The 17,418-nt window shown below is 40.7% G+C and overlaps 1 protein-coding gene across 2 annotated transcripts; it reads right to left on the bottom strand.

Moving 5' to 3' along the window:
• Positions 1-2,371: 2,371 nt before the first annotated feature.
• LOC129822854 (cAMP-responsive element modulator-like) lies at positions 2,372-15,510 on the bottom strand. Of its 2 annotated transcripts, XM_055881315.1 has the most exons (7): positions 15,407-15,510; positions 14,575-14,650; positions 14,328-14,428; positions 14,117-14,241; positions 9,797-10,024; positions 4,129-4,285; positions 2,372-2,878 (listed from the first exon to the last, which is right to left on the bottom strand). In XM_055881315.1, exons 2-7 carry the CDS (start codon positions 14,638-14,640, stop codon positions 2,734-2,736), a joined length of 822 nt encoding a protein of 273 aa, XP_055737290.1. In that variant the 5' UTR covers positions 14,641-14,650; positions 15,407-15,510; the 3' UTR covers positions 2,372-2,733. The 2 variants fall into 2 exon arrangements, with proteins under 2 accessions (XP_055737290.1, XP_055737289.1); XM_055881314.1 differs by lacking the exons at positions 9,797-10,024; positions 14,117-14,241; positions 14,328-14,428; positions 14,575-14,650; positions 15,407-15,510 and adding an exon at positions 5,529-5,660.
• Between the last annotated feature and the right edge of the window lie 1,908 nt (positions 15,511-17,418).

The following is a 17,418-nucleotide window of genomic DNA, read 5'->3' as shown; positions in this document are numbered from 1 at the left end:
TGGTGATGTGTCTGTGCCAGGCATTATAACAAGTAGTCCATGTTAGTTATCCAATAGCCTCTTATATGATGCTGCGATTAAATTGTAGCGAATTACCTTAACATAATTGAAAACTCTAACTTTTCAGGTACACAGTGCCTTCAGAAAGTATTCAGACCCCTTGACTTTTTCCACATTTTATTACGTTACAGCCTTATCCTAAAATTGATTGTAAAAAATGTTTCTCTCATCAATCTACACACAATACCCCATAATGAGAAAGCAAAAACTATTTAAAAAAATACATAAATAAACTGAAATATGACATTTACATAAGTATTCAGACCCCTTAATCAGTACTTTGTTGAAGCACTTTTGGCAGCGACTACAGCCTCTACAGTCTTCTTGGGTTTGACACTACAAGCTTGGCACACCTGTATTGGGGAGTTTCTCCCATTCTTCTCTGCAGATCCTCTCAAGCTCTGTCAGGTTGGATGGGGCGCGTTACTGCACAGTTATTTTCAGGTCTCTCCAGAGATGTTCCACCGGGCTCTGGCTGGGCCACTCAAGGACATTCAGAGACTTATCCTGAAGCCCCCCCCCCCTGCGATGTCTTGGCTGTGTGTTTAGGGTCGTTGTCCTGTTGGAAGGTGAACCTTCGCCCTAGTCTAAGGTCCTGAGCAGGTTTTCATCAAAGATCGCTCTGTACTTTGCTCCGTTCATCTTTGCCTCGATCCTGACTAGTCTCCCAGTCCCTGCCGCTGAAAAACGATGATGATGCCACCACCATGCTTCACCGTAGGGATGGTGCCAGGTTTCCTCCAGACATGACACTTGGCGTGTTTTGGTACCCTTTCCCAGATCTGTGCCTCAACACAATCCTGTCTCGGAGCTCTACGGACAATTCCTTCGACCTCATGGCTTGATTTTTGCTCTGACATGCACTGTCAACTGTGGGACCTTTTATAGACAGTTGTGTGCCATTCCAAATCATGTCCAATCAATTGCATTTACCACAGGTGGACTCCAATCAAGTTGTAGAAAAATTCAAGGATGATCAATGGAAACAGGATGCACCTGAGCTCAATTTCGAGTCTCATAGCAAAGGGTCTGAATACTTATGCAAATAAGGTGTTTGTTTTTTATTTACAAAAAATTATAAAAACCCGTTTTCGCTTTGTCATTATGGGGTATTGTGTGTAGAATGCCGAGGACATTGTATTTAATACATTTTAGAGGCTTTAACGTAACAACATTTGGAAAAAGTCTAGGGGTCTGAATTCTTTCTGAATGCATTGTATATGTATCGAATGTAATTAAACAAATGTATATTCACAGCTGGAGATTTGGTACAGGCAGGCATATTATGATGCATCTTTTGTAAGTAAGCAAATGTTTTCATTCATTGTAAATTACCAGGGACAGGGAGCCCATTATTGCGTTAAAATCATGTGTTACTGCAAATAACATTAAAATGGTTACTTTGAGCAATATGAATACTATTTCAACGTCAGTTAAGTAAAATACAGAGAAATCACACCAAAAATTAGATTTTTAATGCTGTGTAAAACATTTTATTTGATAATCAAATTGATATCAAAGCATTATAAAGGAGTTTTTCACTTACAAAACAATATACTTGAATTTGAACAATAGTGCAGATTAGAGAAATACATTCAAGAAGGGTCATGGGTTAACTTAGCTGAATTGTTTTAGACAAACTTTTAACAACATTACAAACACATGAACTATGAAAAAAATCTCGGCAGGTTTGTGCTTTGTGACATCAGGGTATATATTCATTTACATTCAACCAATAAAACGTCTCTTTACGAAGATTAAATACAGAAATGTAAAACAAAAAAGCACTGTGCATGAAGCATTTAAGATTTCTAACAATTAAAAACAACTAAATAAATATTCATGAAATAGTACAATAAACTTTTTATTTGTATTTTTTATCCCTCTTATAGAACAGTAATATATGCTGGTTAGCTTCTTTGTAAAATGTCATTTAAGAGAGAGCTCTCTATACAAGCCCTAGTCTCTACAAAATAATGCCTATACATTGCTATATGTGCAGGCCTGAGACTCCACTTGTCATTCAAGATAAACCTCTGGGAGCATTTTGTCTGATAAATCTTCAAATAACAGATCTTCGATGAGAATGTTTAAAACAATTTAAAAGCAAATGCCACAACCATAGGCATTGTGTTTTCATATGGCATATTTTATTTAAAATAAACACATTACTGTGGAATGTTATGTACAGTAGCTGGTTATGATAGGCATAAATAACATGTCTCTACAGGGCGTGTATGTACAGTATGCTGTACTGTTACTGACTCGACTTAATCCCATACATTTCCTTAAAGTAGTTTAGCTCATCCATGAGCTTCTTGTTCTGGGCCTCCAGCATGGTGAGGCGAGTCTCCAGACAGCGAATATACTCTCTCTTCCTCCGCCGGCACTCTTTGGCTGCCTGCCTGCAACAAGGAAAAGCAACAGGGGCACCTCATAATACTCACTGTACTCGCGCCACAACTGGCCAGATACTGTAAATGTGGTATGACGACAGTACGGAATATGTCTTCTAAACAAGTGGATCGGGAAAAGAGGTGTTTTTTTATTTATATTTTGGTGTGTGAGAGCAGATGCTGGACATCGAGTCAAAGCGGATTCTCCAAGATACCCTTACAGTTATCTGTAAACTGTTACTGCGGCGCACCCCATCAAGCCATTAGCCGTCTGTGGTCATTCAACTTTGTGGCAATAGATGTCTTTAAGCGCTTTTAGTTCCTCAATGAGAGTCCTGTTTTGATTTTCGAGCACAGCCACCCGATTCTCAAGACATTTTACATATTCCTTCTTCTTTCGGCGACACTCGCGGGCAGCCTCCCTGGAAGCAACAACACACAGCCTCCGTGAAAAGACTGGTAGCTACAGACAAAGATACCAAGGCCATACGTCCATAACAAGAAAGGCTTACATCCAGTATTTTAACAATCACCCGCAGTAAGTTTCAGTCAAGACTGATAATGGTAACTAACTTAAGCAATAGCGCCACCACAGAGTGACTGCATTTTACAAAAATCAACATGCAGGAGACTACAATTGCCTGTGCAAAGTCGTGACATAATACTACATGCAATAGCAGAGTGTAAATGTCAACAGAAAAGATAGTCTTTAGTGACAAACATTCAGGTGAAAGCACGACAAAGCAAAAAAATGCACAACTAGCATCTATGTGTGTGTTCTGAGGCAAATGGTGGCACTCAAAAAAGGCAGGCCAAGAATGCAGTATACAGCACATGCATGTTAATTAGTAGCATTTATGAATGGAAAAATCATGTTATTATCATTTTCATGATTATCTGTTCCATCATGATTAGCCAACATTCTCATGCAGGACCCGCATCGATCATAAGGCTGTTAAGTACACACATGAAAAAATACTATAGTGTATACCATGGTAAGAATACTATAGTATTCACTGTAGTGTTTTTGCAGACTTCACTGTAATACTCACTGTAGTGTTTTTGGACTGTAGTATACTATAGTATTTATTGTGGTGTTTTTGTGGACTGTAGTATTTAATGTATTTTTGGGGGACTGTAGTATAGTGTAGTATTTACTGTAGTGTTTTTGCGGACTCTAGCATACTGTAGAATTTACTTTAGTGTTTTTGTTTTATTATCTTTTACAAAAAAGTGGGGAACTTTCTCCTTGAGGAAATCTACTGGAGAAATAAGGGTAAATGCTCCATAACCTGTAGGTATGTAACCATAGGGAACACAACACATGGTCTATACTTGGCACGGGTGGCACAAATTAGAATATGGAGGAGGGGAATTGGCAGTGTACATGCAAATGAAATACTGTAGTTTAAAAAAGGTCTTGTTTTTGTGGACTGTAGTGTTTTTGCTGACATTTCTGTATTATTTACTAGTGTTTTTTTGGTGGATAATACCATATTATTTACTATAGTATTCTACAGTATACTACAAAAATCTATACTAAGTACTACACATGATCAAGGGATACTAGTGTGTGGTATAGTATTCTACAGTATACTACATAATTCTATAGTAAGTACTGTAGTATTCTATAGTAAACTGTAGTACTTTTTCTTATGTGGGTGTAGTCTACCTGTTCTTCATGAGGCGGAGTTGTCTCTTGCGTGTGGTCTCGTCAGCCACGTGTGGGGGGCTGTGCAGAGAGCCTGGTGAGCCAGCCATCACAACGCCCTGGGGCAGGCTGGAGGTGGGAGTGCAGATCTGGTAGCCTGACATGTCACCAGTGGAAGCTGACAGAAACACAGAAATGGGGAACACTTCTTAGAGCACTACCATTTGTATTAGCTGCTAACTTGCTGAACAGAAGGCATCCACCGCCTTAAAAGTACAGAAAGGTAAGTTGTCTAATTAATTCACAGTGACTCAAAAGGTATGGAAGAATACGTCGGTAGGTTACGCAATAAGGTTCTGATGTCATCCGATTACTATGGGTGTGAGTGGTGACGTGAGAGGATATGATCGCTACACAGACAGGCTCTACAGAGAGCTGAACAAAATAAAATGCCTAGGAATTTGACTATTTGAATTTCAATTTAACATGTTAGTTTCAATTTGTGCATAATTCAATCCAAAATCAGTCAGAGAACAAAGAACATTGTTTTGTAGAAGCAAACCATTTGATGAGAGAGTGTTATTGCCATCTCTATGTACAGTAGCCTACTTCTCCTTAAATAAACCTCCTCTGTGCTATGGGAGCTGCCTGCATATCATTGCATATGGTGATTCATTTGGTAACGTCTTGCTCTCGCAAAAGGAACTGCCTGTAATCACAGCATGACTGGGACTGACGTCAATGTCCATCTTATTTGCCGATTAGCATTTACATTTCCCTGCTGGGGTCCTGTTCCAGGAAAACAAGTGACGTCAGCCACTGTGTGTGTGTGTGTGCGCGCTTTGAGTGGGCAGAGCATCGAAGCATTTCACAGAGGGAGAGAAGAGGGGGGGGTGGACAGACAGAGCGCACAGGGAAACACTGAAAATATTCCAATCGTATTCAGCGTGTTGCAATCTGCTTTTTATTTCACAAGACTGATTTTTCTCAGGCTGTTTTGCAGTTTTAATAAAGTCAAACCAAGACATTCAAGGATACTCATGTTAAATGACATGTAATTCTAATGTATTTGCTTTGAGAAGAAAATAAATCTTAAGCAATACAACAACTGTGTCATATCTTAAAAACCTCAGCTCTCAGGATATCAACACATTTTCAATACCTTTATTACTTCATGGTGAGTTCAATACCTTTATAGTACATGTTCTTTCTATTTTATTAGCTAATGTCTGTAGACAACTGTGATATTATCATACAATAACAATCTTCTACAGTTAAGAGTCAAAATTAATCATTAATCCAAAAAGCAGAGGCTACGCAGGCTGTACAGTATTAGTGTAGCACAAAGGCAGAAGAGTTCCTCTACAGTTACCATTTTCTCTTTAACTTTCTCATGAAGTAAAAGATTAAAGTTAACATACCTGACTCAGTCTCATCCCCAGCAACAGCCATATCTGTTCTTAAGAGGTCCAAAAGAAACCCTTTATCTCAGCTCTCTAACAGAAATGTTTCCAAAACCACCAGCTATGTGTGCAATCACAATTAAGGGCATTGACATCACTATGACATCATTTGCCTCCTGATGTCAATGATGACATGCATTGCTCTATGAGTCCTCCCCCTACACTTTATTGCTTTTGTGTTTTTTGGTCCAACAAAAGGTTTGAGTTGCTACTCAAATATGTTCATATTACCAACCCCAAAAAGTTAAGATTATTTGTATGGCTTTTTAAAACCTTGGATTGGGTATTGGATGTGAATTATATAATACACTAACATAAACAACTGACAAAAACGCATGACATCACTCTACTTAATACTACTTAAATACTTAAACTGCTGTAAACATAATTTCTGTACAATGTGATTTCTATGTAATGCTCAAATTATGACATTCCAGTTGAGTGACTTTTCTCACTTAAAATTGAAGTGTCCAAGCTTTAATAATAATAATAATTTAATACATTTTTAAAATGCTTTTCATTATACAGAATAATCTCTAAGTGCATAAAATCTATATTTTTTTACCAAATAGAAAAAGAAATGGACACAACGAGACAGGGCAACTGACACAAAGAACCCAGCTGACACTATAAGAGACAAGGACACCAAGGAGCGCAGCTATCAACAGAACGCCTTCCTAAAGAGAAAGGTCTTTAGGCCCGTTTTAAAGGAGCCCAGAGTCTGTTGTGCTTTCAGGTGGTCTAGGAGTGCATTCCAGAGGTTTGGGGCGGTCGAGCTGAATGCCCGATCCCCCAAGGAGCGGAACTTGGTCTTGGGGGGTGTCGAAGCGCAGAATATTGCTTGACCTGAGGGTGCGGGTGGGGTTATGGAGGGAGAGCAGTTCTTTGAGATAAGGAGGGGCACTGCCATGAATACACTGGAAAGACTGCAAGAGGGTTTTGAATTCAATCTGGAATGAGACAGGGAGCCAGTGCAGAGATTCCAGGATGGAGGTGATGTGACAGTGTTTCTGCACTCTCATCAAGATCCTGGCAGCGCTGTTCTGGATGTACTGATGACTAATTTAAAGGTCCAGTGCAGTCAATAACATGATTTTCCTGGGTTTTATATACATTTCCACACAATGAGGTCGGAATAATACTGTGAAAATTATGATAATGCCCTTTTTGGGGCAGCAGGCTGCCTAGTGGTTAGAGCGTTGAGCCAGTAACCGAAAGGTCGCTGGATCGAATCCCCGAGCTGACAAGGTAAATATCTGTCGTTCTGCCCCTGAACAAGGCAGTTAACATACTGTTCACCGGTAGGCCGTCATTGTAAAATAAAAATTTGTTCTTCACTGACTTGCCTAGTTAAATAAAGGTTCAATTTAAAAAATGAAATTTGTGTAACGGCTGTTTGAAAAGACTGCCTGAAATTTCTGCCTGTTTTGGTAAGATGGAGTTTTGGCCTTCCATGGTGACATCACCATATGTAAAATGAGTCATTATGAAAGAGTTCCAAACCACTCTGGCAATTACAGCTCATTTTCAGTTTTCCCCTTAATGGCTGGAGCGGAATCAGTGGAATGGTAACAAACACATCAAACCTATGGTTTCCATGGTTTCCATGTGTTTGATGCCATTCCATTTAATCCGTTCCAGCCGTCCTCCCCTCAGCAGCCTCTACTGGACCACTCCCAGACAATAGCACAATTCTTGCTTGAGAAGGTATTTTAGTTTATTTTTTACCATTTCAATTCTTGCTAAGAATTTTTTTAATATATATTTTTTAACAATCACGGCAAGGTAATTAATTGCCAGAAATGATTTGATATAGAGATAAAAGCGTCTGCATTGGACCTTTAACAACAGCTGGTTAGTGTTTTCCCTGGATTTTTTTTGCAGTGGTGGCAAGGGTCGTAGAGGCCTACAATTCTTTGGGGTTATACAACTGTGATTTGGGTTGAACGACTGTGAGAGAGTCAGTTCCGGTGACTTTTAAAAAGGACATTCTACTCCAAAATGAATGAAAATTAAATTATGCTGACAACAACTAAAATATAATTTCAGAATTAAGGCCAATCACATATTGGTCCATATTATCAGAAAGGTGTGCTATTTAGCAATAAGCATGATCCCCTGTTGGCCAACTGATGCAGCATAGTCAGTAGCTATAAATAAATAGGCTGAAGCAGAGGGTTTTCCATCTGCATTTACCCCATTGGGCAAATCATTACCTAGTTTTAGATCAGAAACAGTAAACCCCCCTGGAGGTCGCCCCTATAGAATTAGGCATTAGAATACCAGAATGGACATGAACCTTCTTATGGTGGGAGAAAGGTAAGCCATTTTGTTCAAGGAGTTGGTCAACAATGGTTTGCCAGTTCTGTGATAAGACATTGCGCAAAATAATTAATTAGAAGATTGTATCTGCACTGTATGTTTGTTCGCTAGCTAGCCAGACAGTTTTAGAGGTATAATTCCATTAACTTTTCAATTAACTGCCAATATACCAACATTCCATTCAAACAATAGAACTTTTTACCGCTTCTATGAAACTCGACCAAAACAATAGAAATGCGTGGGGGAAAGATGCTGTGGGGCTAAGATCCCTAATCTCCTTATTGCCCCCCCCCAGTAAAATTAGCCTACATTTAGGCCTTGTTATATGTGTATTTTAACACTATGTTGAAATAAAAATGGGAGTATAACACTTGTATGGATGTCAACCCGAATACATATTGATGTCATCATCAATCAACTGCATTAGAGTTAAAAATAACTTTGACTACCACCACCAATGTCTGTATGCTAGCTATGCTACCAGCTTATACGAAGTCACATCTTCTAAACCTGAAAAAGGGACAACTTCTAAATGTTGTGCAGCGAAACCAGCCAAATACACTTGGTGTACAAAACATTAAGAACACCTGCTCTTTCCTTGACATAGACTGACCAGGTGAAAGCTATGATCCCTTGATGTCACTTGTTAAATCCACTTCAATCAGTGTAGATGAAGGGGAGACAGGTTAAAGAATCATTTTTAAGCCTCGAGACATGGATTGTGTGTGTGTTATTCAAAGGATGAGTGGGCAAGACAAAATATGTAAGTGCCTTTGAAAGGGGTATGGTAGTAGGGGCCAGGTGCACCGGTTTGCGTCAAGAAATGCAACACTGCTGGGTTTTTAACGCTCAACAGTTTCCCTTGTTTATCAAAAGTGGTGCACCACCCAAAGGACATCCAGCCAACTTGACAACTATGGGAAGCATTGGAGTCAACATGGGCCTGCATTCCTGTGGAACGCTTTTGACACCTTGTAGAGTCTGAGGGCCAAACGGGTGGGGTGCAACTCAATATTAGGAAGGTGTTCTTAATGTTTTGTACACTCAGTGTATATCCAAATCAAACTTTAGTAACAACATTGTGAGCCTGTTACAATACATCAACCATGACGAATTTCACGAATATGCACTTTGTTAGATTTGTTGAATGTCCGCCAATCCAGCGTCCTTCTATCCCCCACGGTCTGCGTTCCATTGACCTCTTTAACGGCACCTATGCAGTCAATCCACAGCCTTAGACTTAGACAAGTTGTAAATGCAACAAGTACTGATATTGTATCATACAACAGCACGCTCAGCTTACCAAGAAAACAAAAATGTATACATTTATGGTCTGTTGACATATTTTAGGGGCTATTTATACAGAACATTTGTATAAAACCCATATAAAATGTATTTATGATTATATGACAATATTTTAAAGTTGACAAAAATATTTATATTACACAATTTCTGATATATCACGCCTTTGTTATATTTTTCTTGCATAAGTAAAATCAAGATTATGCCTCTTGTGCCATTCATTCCAATTATATAGACTGGATTGGATTTCTCCATGACCAATATGGCTGCCATTTTCACCCCATTCTGGATCTTCGAGGGTTTATGACAGCCCTTCTAGTAATTTAATAGGATTATTTATAATTTTTTATAAGCTGACCAACTAAATAGGGAAACTATTCTACTACGGGGTTGTCTGATTTTGCTGTTGGTTACTCGTATTGTTGGTTGAGGAAAATAAAATGTGGACAACAATATGAGATATCGTTGTAGGCAAAATTCGCATAACCAATGGTACTGGGGCTCATCCCCACCTGGCTCTCGTTTGGATCATAGGTGCCGTTCTCAGCCCAGGCGGGCTCTGGCCCAATTTAACCCCTGCTAATAATCCAATCTAATCCAACTGATGGCAGACCTCGATGGTGAGGGACTAGAGCATTTACCTTTTACCATCACCTTGTTGCCTTGCATATAGAACTGCTGAGTGCCATCTCCTGACTGTTGGGAATACTGGACGATGGCTGCAGCAGACTGGGAGTTTCCAGAGTTGGACATGGTCAGAGGCTGCAGGGCCTGTAGACCCCTAGGTAGAGCACTGGTCAGCTGGATGGCACCATCCTGAGTAAAAGCAACTGAGGACAACAAACGAATAGGGATTAAATTGGGCCAGGGCCTGCATTTACCCCATAGGTAATGATTGGCCCAATGAGGTAAATGCAGATCGGCAACTATCTGCTTCAGCTTATTTATTCATAGCCAGTGACTACGCTGCATCAGTTGGGCTACTAAAGGTTATTGTGTATCTTTGTCCACAACAGTTGTTGCGCGATCTCTAATATTAAGGAAGTCTCTAGGTTCTGGTCGCCCGAGTTAGAATACCTCATGATAAACTGTAGGCCACACTATTTACCAAGAGTTTTCATCTATATTTTTCGTAGCCATCTATTTACTATCCAATACGAGACGCATACAAAGCTCTCCCTCGCCCTCCATTTGGCAAATCTGACCATAACTCCATCCTCTTAATTCCTGTTTACAAGAAAAACTCAAACATGAAGTACCAACGATGCAATCAATAGTCAAGTCTTCCGATGAAGTTACGGGACTGTTTCACTAGCACAGGTTGGAATTTGTTCCGTGATTCATCCGATGGCATTGAGGAGTTTACCGCATCAGTCACTGGCTTCATTAATAAAGCCCCGTTTCCACTGACACTTAAAAGGAGGGTCAATTAGGGCTAAATTCGAGCTGGCTCAAATGGAATTCTCAAATTCGAGCTGGGTCGAGGAAAACCGGGCCAGCGCAGCCCAGTTTCACAATTGGTGCCGGCTCAAATGGAATTCGGGCTGGTGACACCCTTTCTATTGAACCACCAAGCTGATCACTGCTGGAGTCTGACAACGTTTAGCTAGCTCATCTGGGCTTGTTGCTGTTAGTTAGCACATGGACAAACAGTACTGCAGTAGTCAGACATGACACAAATTAACACCATAGCTGGATCCATTCATTTTTGCACTACACAATATAATTGTATGAGAACAGTCAGCCCTCGAATGCTAGCTACCTAACGTTAGCATGCAAATCAAAGTTGAAACAAGCTAGTTAGCTAACGTGAGCTAGCAGGAATTTTAGCTGGCCAGGTCGTATTAAAAGCTAGGTAGCTACATCATACTGTATTAAACCTGTCGTCTGGTTTGCTTGGTTAACTAGCTAGCTAATAGCCAATGCCATGGCAAGCAAGGTAGAAATTAAGCTAGCTAGCCTGTTATGCTAGCGACAACGCTAACCTTTTACCGACTTCAAAGTGCCAATGGAAACAGGGCTTGAGTGCATGGATCATAGTCCACACAGTGACCGTACAAACATATCCTAACCAACAGCCATGGATTACAGGCAACATCCACACTGAGCTAAAGACTAGCGCTGCCGCATTCAAGGAGCAGAACACAAATCCAGACGCTTATAAAAAAATCCTGCTATGGCGTCCGACGAACCGTCAAACAGGCAAAGTGTCAATACAGGACTTAGATCGGATCCTACTACACTGGCTCTGATGCTTGTCGGATATGGCAGGGCTTGCAAACTATCATGGATTACAAAAGGGAAACCCAGACACGAGCTGCCAAGTGACGCGAGCCTAACAGACTAGGTAAATGCCTTCTATACTTGCAAGCAACACCGAAACATGCATGAGAGCACCAGCTGTCCCAGACAACTGTGTGATCACGCTCTCTGTAGCAGATTTGAGTAAGACCTTTAAAAGCAGGTTAACATTCAGACAGATTACAAGGACACGTACTTGGAGCATGTGATGACCCAACAACAAGTGTCTTCACTGACATTTTCAACCTCTCCCTGACCCATGTTTCAAGCAGACCACCATAGTCCCTGTGCCCAAGAACGCCAAGGTAACCTGTCTAAATGACTAGGTAGTGTTATTAATGTGTAGTACTCACATCCGTAGCCATGAAATGCTTTGAAAGGCTGCACATCAAAACCATCATCGCAGACACCCTGGAACCACTCCAATTCGCATACTGCCCCAACAGATCCACAGATGACACAATCTCTATTGCACTCTACACTACCCTTTCCCACCTGGACAAAATGAACACCTACGTGAGAATGCTGTTCATTGACTACAGCTCAGCATTCAACACTATAGTGCAATCCAAGCTCATTACTAAACTAAGGACCCTGGGATTAAACACCTCCCTCTGCAATTGGATACTGATCTTTGAAGGTCGCCTGCAGGTGGTGATTATAGGCAACAACACATCCACTACGCTGACCCTCAACATGGGGGGCCCTCAGGGGTGTGTGCTTAGCCCCCTCCTTGTACTCCCTGTTCACCCACGACTACATGGCCGCACACAACTCCAACATCATCATTAAGTTTGCTGACGACATGACGGTGATTGGCCTGATCACCGACGACAATGGGATAGCCTACAGGGAGGTCAGAGACCTGCCAGTGTGGTGCCAGGACAACAACCTCTCCCTTAACGTCAGCTGATTGGGGACTACAGGAAACGGAGGGCCGAATTCGCCCCCATTCACATCGACAGGGCTATAGTGGAGACGGTCGAGAGCTTCAAGTTCTTCGGTTTCCATATCACTAAGGACCTATTATGGTCCAAATGGTACTGGACCACCAAGTCTGGGACCAATAGGCTCCTGAACAGCTTCAACCTCAATGCCATAAGACTGCTGAACAGTTAATTAAACGACTACCCGGATTTTCTGCTTTCCCCCCTACCTACATGTACTTCAATCAATCACCTAATCAAACCTACATGTACATACAGTATTACCTTAATCATTTGGGGTGGCAGGTAGCCTAGTGGTTAGAGTGTTGGACTTGTAACAGAAAGGTTGCAAGATCGGATCCCCGAGCTGACAAGGTAAACATCTGTCGTTCTGCCCCTGAACAAGGCAGTTAACCCACTGTTCCTAGGCCGTCATTGAAAATAAGAATTTGTTCTTAACCGAGTTGCCTAGTTATATAAAAGGTTAAAAATATCAAATGTGGCCTCCCGGGTGGCACAGTGGTCTAGGGCACTGCATCGCAGTGCTAACTGCGCCACCAGAGTCTCTGGGTTCGCGCCCAGGCTGTCGCAGCCGGCCGCGACCGGGAGGTCCGTGGGGCAACGCACAATTGGCATAGGGTCGTCCTGGTTAGGGAGGGTTTTAGCCATTAGGGATATCCTTGTCTCATCGCGCTCCAGCCGGGCGCAGTGCGGGCGCAGTGCGCGCTAACCAAGGGGGCCAGGTACACGGTGTTTCCTCCGACACATTGGTGCGGCTGGCTTCCGGGTTGGAGGCGCGCTGTGTTAAGAAGCAGTGCGGCTTGGTTGGGTTGTGCTTCGGAGGACGCATGGCTTTCGACCTTCGTCTCTCCCGAGCCCGTACAGGAGTTGTAGCGATGAGACAAGATAGTAATTACTAGCGATTGGATACCACGAAAATTAGGGAGCAAATGGGATAAAAACAAATAAAAAAAAACAAATGTATCACCCCAACTACCTCGTACACTGTACTGGTACTCCTTGTATATAGCCTCTATTGTTACTATTTTATTTTTATCTATTTGTTCATTTTCTTACTTTTAACTGCATTGTTGGGAATTGGCTCGTCATAAGTAAGTAAGCATTTCACTGTAAAGTCTACACTTGTTTTATTTGGTGCATGTGACATTTCATTTGATATGGACCAATATGTTACTGGCCTTAATTACAGAGAGGAAAATTATATCTGTCAGCATAATTTTTCCCCCATTCATTTTGGAGTAGAATGTGTTTTTAGAAAGTCACCAGAACTTCTACATTTAATTTTTTGGGGGCCTCCTGACCTTTGCTTCCACTAACAAATAAATCCAGAGGGATTTTTTTTTAACAATCATTGATTTGTTTTGTTGTTCAAGCGTGGACACTTCAAATTAAGTGAAAACGTTATGCCTATGTGTTTAAAAAGGAAAAGGCACTCGACAGGAATGTCATCATTTGAGCATTACACAGACATCACATGCATTTGGTTATGCAGAAATGGTGTAAACAGCTGCCAATTACATCAGTTTATTAATTAAGAGCGTGTAGTATGCGGTCTTGTCCTTTCACATAACCAAATCAACTATGGACTATCAGAGACTGAGATGTGTCAAATACATCTGGATTTTTTAATAAACATTTATTTTTGAAACACATGTCCCTTCCAGTGAGACTTACTGAACTGGCCATGGTTTGTCTGATAAATAGAGGCTGGCATGCCGGGCCCTGGTGGGACACTGCAAGGCGCTACCTCTTCTTTTATCTCTTCAACTTTTGGACCTGCTGGATCTGAAGACACTTTTCTGAGGAGAAAAACAAATTTGCAAAGACGACTGTGAAATAAATGTATTGCAGCTCTATTATTCTACACTTTAATTTAAAGTAATACCTGTATGGCTGTCTTCTGGGGGGAATCTCTCTCCTGTTGTGTGCATTAGAAACATCTTCGTTTGAGTTTCTGTCCTCTGATTTTGCGCTCCTTGTTGCTACCTGGGAAATTAAACCTTCCATTAACAGTTGATATGTCTGGCTTATATGCAAGTTAACAGCATCAGTCATCTGGAGACTATGCTTAGGGATGATGGACATCTGCAGATCATAACACTTTGAGGAATGTCTATCTCCATTTTAAATACCTGTGCTAGTGATGATAGCGAACCACTGCTGCCCTGCTCCTGCATTTGACAGGCGTTGCTTGCCATGATAATCGTCCTATAAAGAACAAAAAGGCGGGCAAATTAATGGATTGGCTAATTCAAGTTCTTCGGTTTCCATGTCACTAAGGACCTATTATGGTCCTAGCAAGGTTCACAATAGTCAACCATATTGTTTCCACTTTCAAGCTATCCTGTCCGTTGGCATGCTCAAGGTGGTGGTGGTGGCAGCTAAAGCTAGCAACCTAACATTACAGTTAGGGCACTGGATGTTACATTATTAGATTGGTACCGTCGCTAGCTAAGTAACAATCTGAATAAGCAGTAGTTAGCTATTTACTAACTTAGCTAGGTAGCTAGCCGGGTAGTATCGTTTTTTCCCGCTAACTTACCAATAGATAGCGAATGCAGCCACTGATTAACGTTAAATCACGGATTACGCCGCGAATGGATGGTCTGAGAACCAATGCACACGTAACACCACGTCAGCTCTGATGCAGCTGAAATCTGCGAGGAACTCAATGGCGTCCTAACCAAATTCGAAAAGTACTGCGAATATAAATTACTTTAGCTGGCTGTGAACGGAGTCTAGGTGCGTTGTTGACTAATATGTGGCTAACTACCTCAAAATTAATATAAACAAATATCGCTGTCGATTAGAGTTAAATGGAAATTAACCGTATTTATTTAAAAATCATAATAGATCGTACGCGCGCGATGCATATCATTTAAAGTGTTTTTGATTGGACGGAGCTAACTTTCTTGGAACGTTCAACTCCTGCCGCCAAATCCCCATCCCAGTCAAAATGCTCACCCGATCTACCCTGTAACACCCATTCAGTGACTGTTTCACATGGTCCAGATGTTGAGATTTGTCCGATCCGGAAGGCTCATCACCATTCAGGTCTGTGTTACTTTGTTACCACTTGTCCGTAGCTACTGTAGCTAAGCCTACTACTTGTAGCAGAGTATCGATCGACACGTCAATTAATAAAAGTGAGTAGCGAGCGACATCTGGTGGTTTTAGGTCAGTAAATCGACCCCTTTGGCTACAGACAGACTTCCCACCAACACAATACTACCACATATTTGTAGAAGTATCTGTGAGAGATTGTTACATGAGATTACAATTTATATCTAACTTTGAAACTAAAGTACATATAATGTAATTCAGTCTAATGTAATTGAATGTTGTTTATGTGCTAAGAGTATGTTATGTTCATTTTCAACATTTTGGGCAGACAGGTTCTAAATTGTAGATGTATCTCCGGATCTCCTAATTTAATAAAAATGTGCCTAAATACATTACATTGGCACAATGTAAAATCAAATATATGTGTATTTCGTGTAAATGTAATATGATATGAATAGAACCTAAATAATGAATTAAGCAATGAATACAGTCACAGGTAAATGGCTCTGTATTCGTGACACTGACTCGCGTTCCTTATTACTTTTATAAAACTGTTACCAACATATTAAAGTAACAATGAATTACATATTTTCATTAAAAGTTATTTTGATGAGTCAATTCATACAATTTCATTCTTCCACCAGAAAATATAGTCCGGACAAAAAATATGTTTTTTGTTGTTTGTTCTTTTGGTCATGTTGCTACATACGCGAAGGCAGTCATAAATTATTTTTGCATCGTTGCTATGCAAAAGGTTTTGTCACAGAAAGAACAATGAGTCAGATATTTCACCGGATGTATACATGTGAAGCATCCGGTTGGCGTTTCCACTCACTACCAAATATGGTGATGAGAGGAAGCCCAGTGTTCGGCAGTGGGAGAAGATTGATTTTGGCCGACATTCTGCAAATTTTCTCATCGATGAAACATTTGATCTCCAATTTGTATGTTTCCAAAACTAGAATCGGTACCAAACAAAGTGGACTGCGTTTTGTAGACTTTACCCGTTGAAAAAGTTGTTTTTATTTTTTATTATGCAAATACATGCTAGAACGAATTAATTTAACTAGCTCTGCCAACCTCCTTGCTTGTTCTGCCCACTATGATGAATTTGCTCCCATTGGAAACGACAGGCTCTGGTCTATCTTGGGTTAGTTATAAAACTATTTGCACTGGTCGTCCATTCTAAACAAAATGGTTGCTATGCAGGCTGGATAAAGTTATTGTCACTCGCTAGCTAGTCACTCACGTCAAACAATGAACCTGGAATGACAGTACACTAGCTTTTTCGTTTGTTTGAGCTTTTTTCTGTTAACAATTACTTGGATACTTCCATGATATTGACGTTGTTGCGTGATGGCTCAGAAAAAGTTGTCTTGTCTCCTCTGGGCACTGTTCACTCTATGTATGGTACTAAGAGATATTAACCCTGGCTGTACCAAACTAAATGTTAGACTGGAAGCAAGGGGAAATTATATGCGAGTTGAGATCAATACAAGAGATGATTCTGACAGCAACATGAACATGATATTCTCATTGAAGGCGCAGTGATACTTTTCAGATGGAACTGTTAGCAGGCATAGGTGTGTATTTGATGACCAATAGAGCACGGCTTGGAACTCTGCTTGTCCAATCAGCTTTCAGGAGCCAAACAACAAGTTTTATATAGTATACACTGTGACACAGTCAATATTCAAGACCACTTGAATGACACACAACTTTTTAAGTAGACTGGTTCTTAACCCTTCCAATCATACCAATAATAGTCTACCGTATATATTTTAGTATTTGTACTTCACATCTTGCATTTGTACATCTGAAGAAATGTACATTCGTTTTCATACGCATTCCTAAACGACTTTTTGCTCTACCTTACAGCTCCCTAACGGTTACCCGTAGTTGGTGCCGACACC

This window comes from Salvelinus fontinalis, chromosome 25 (assembly GCF_029448725.1).
Source record: "Salvelinus fontinalis isolate EN_2023a chromosome 25, ASM2944872v1, whole genome shotgun sequence".
Classification (NCBI taxonomy): Eukaryota; Metazoa; Chordata; class Actinopteri; order Salmoniformes; family Salmonidae; genus Salvelinus; species Salvelinus fontinalis.
The sequence above is the reverse complement of the archived record's forward strand: the minus strand, read 5'-3'. Positions and strand labels throughout refer to the sequence as shown.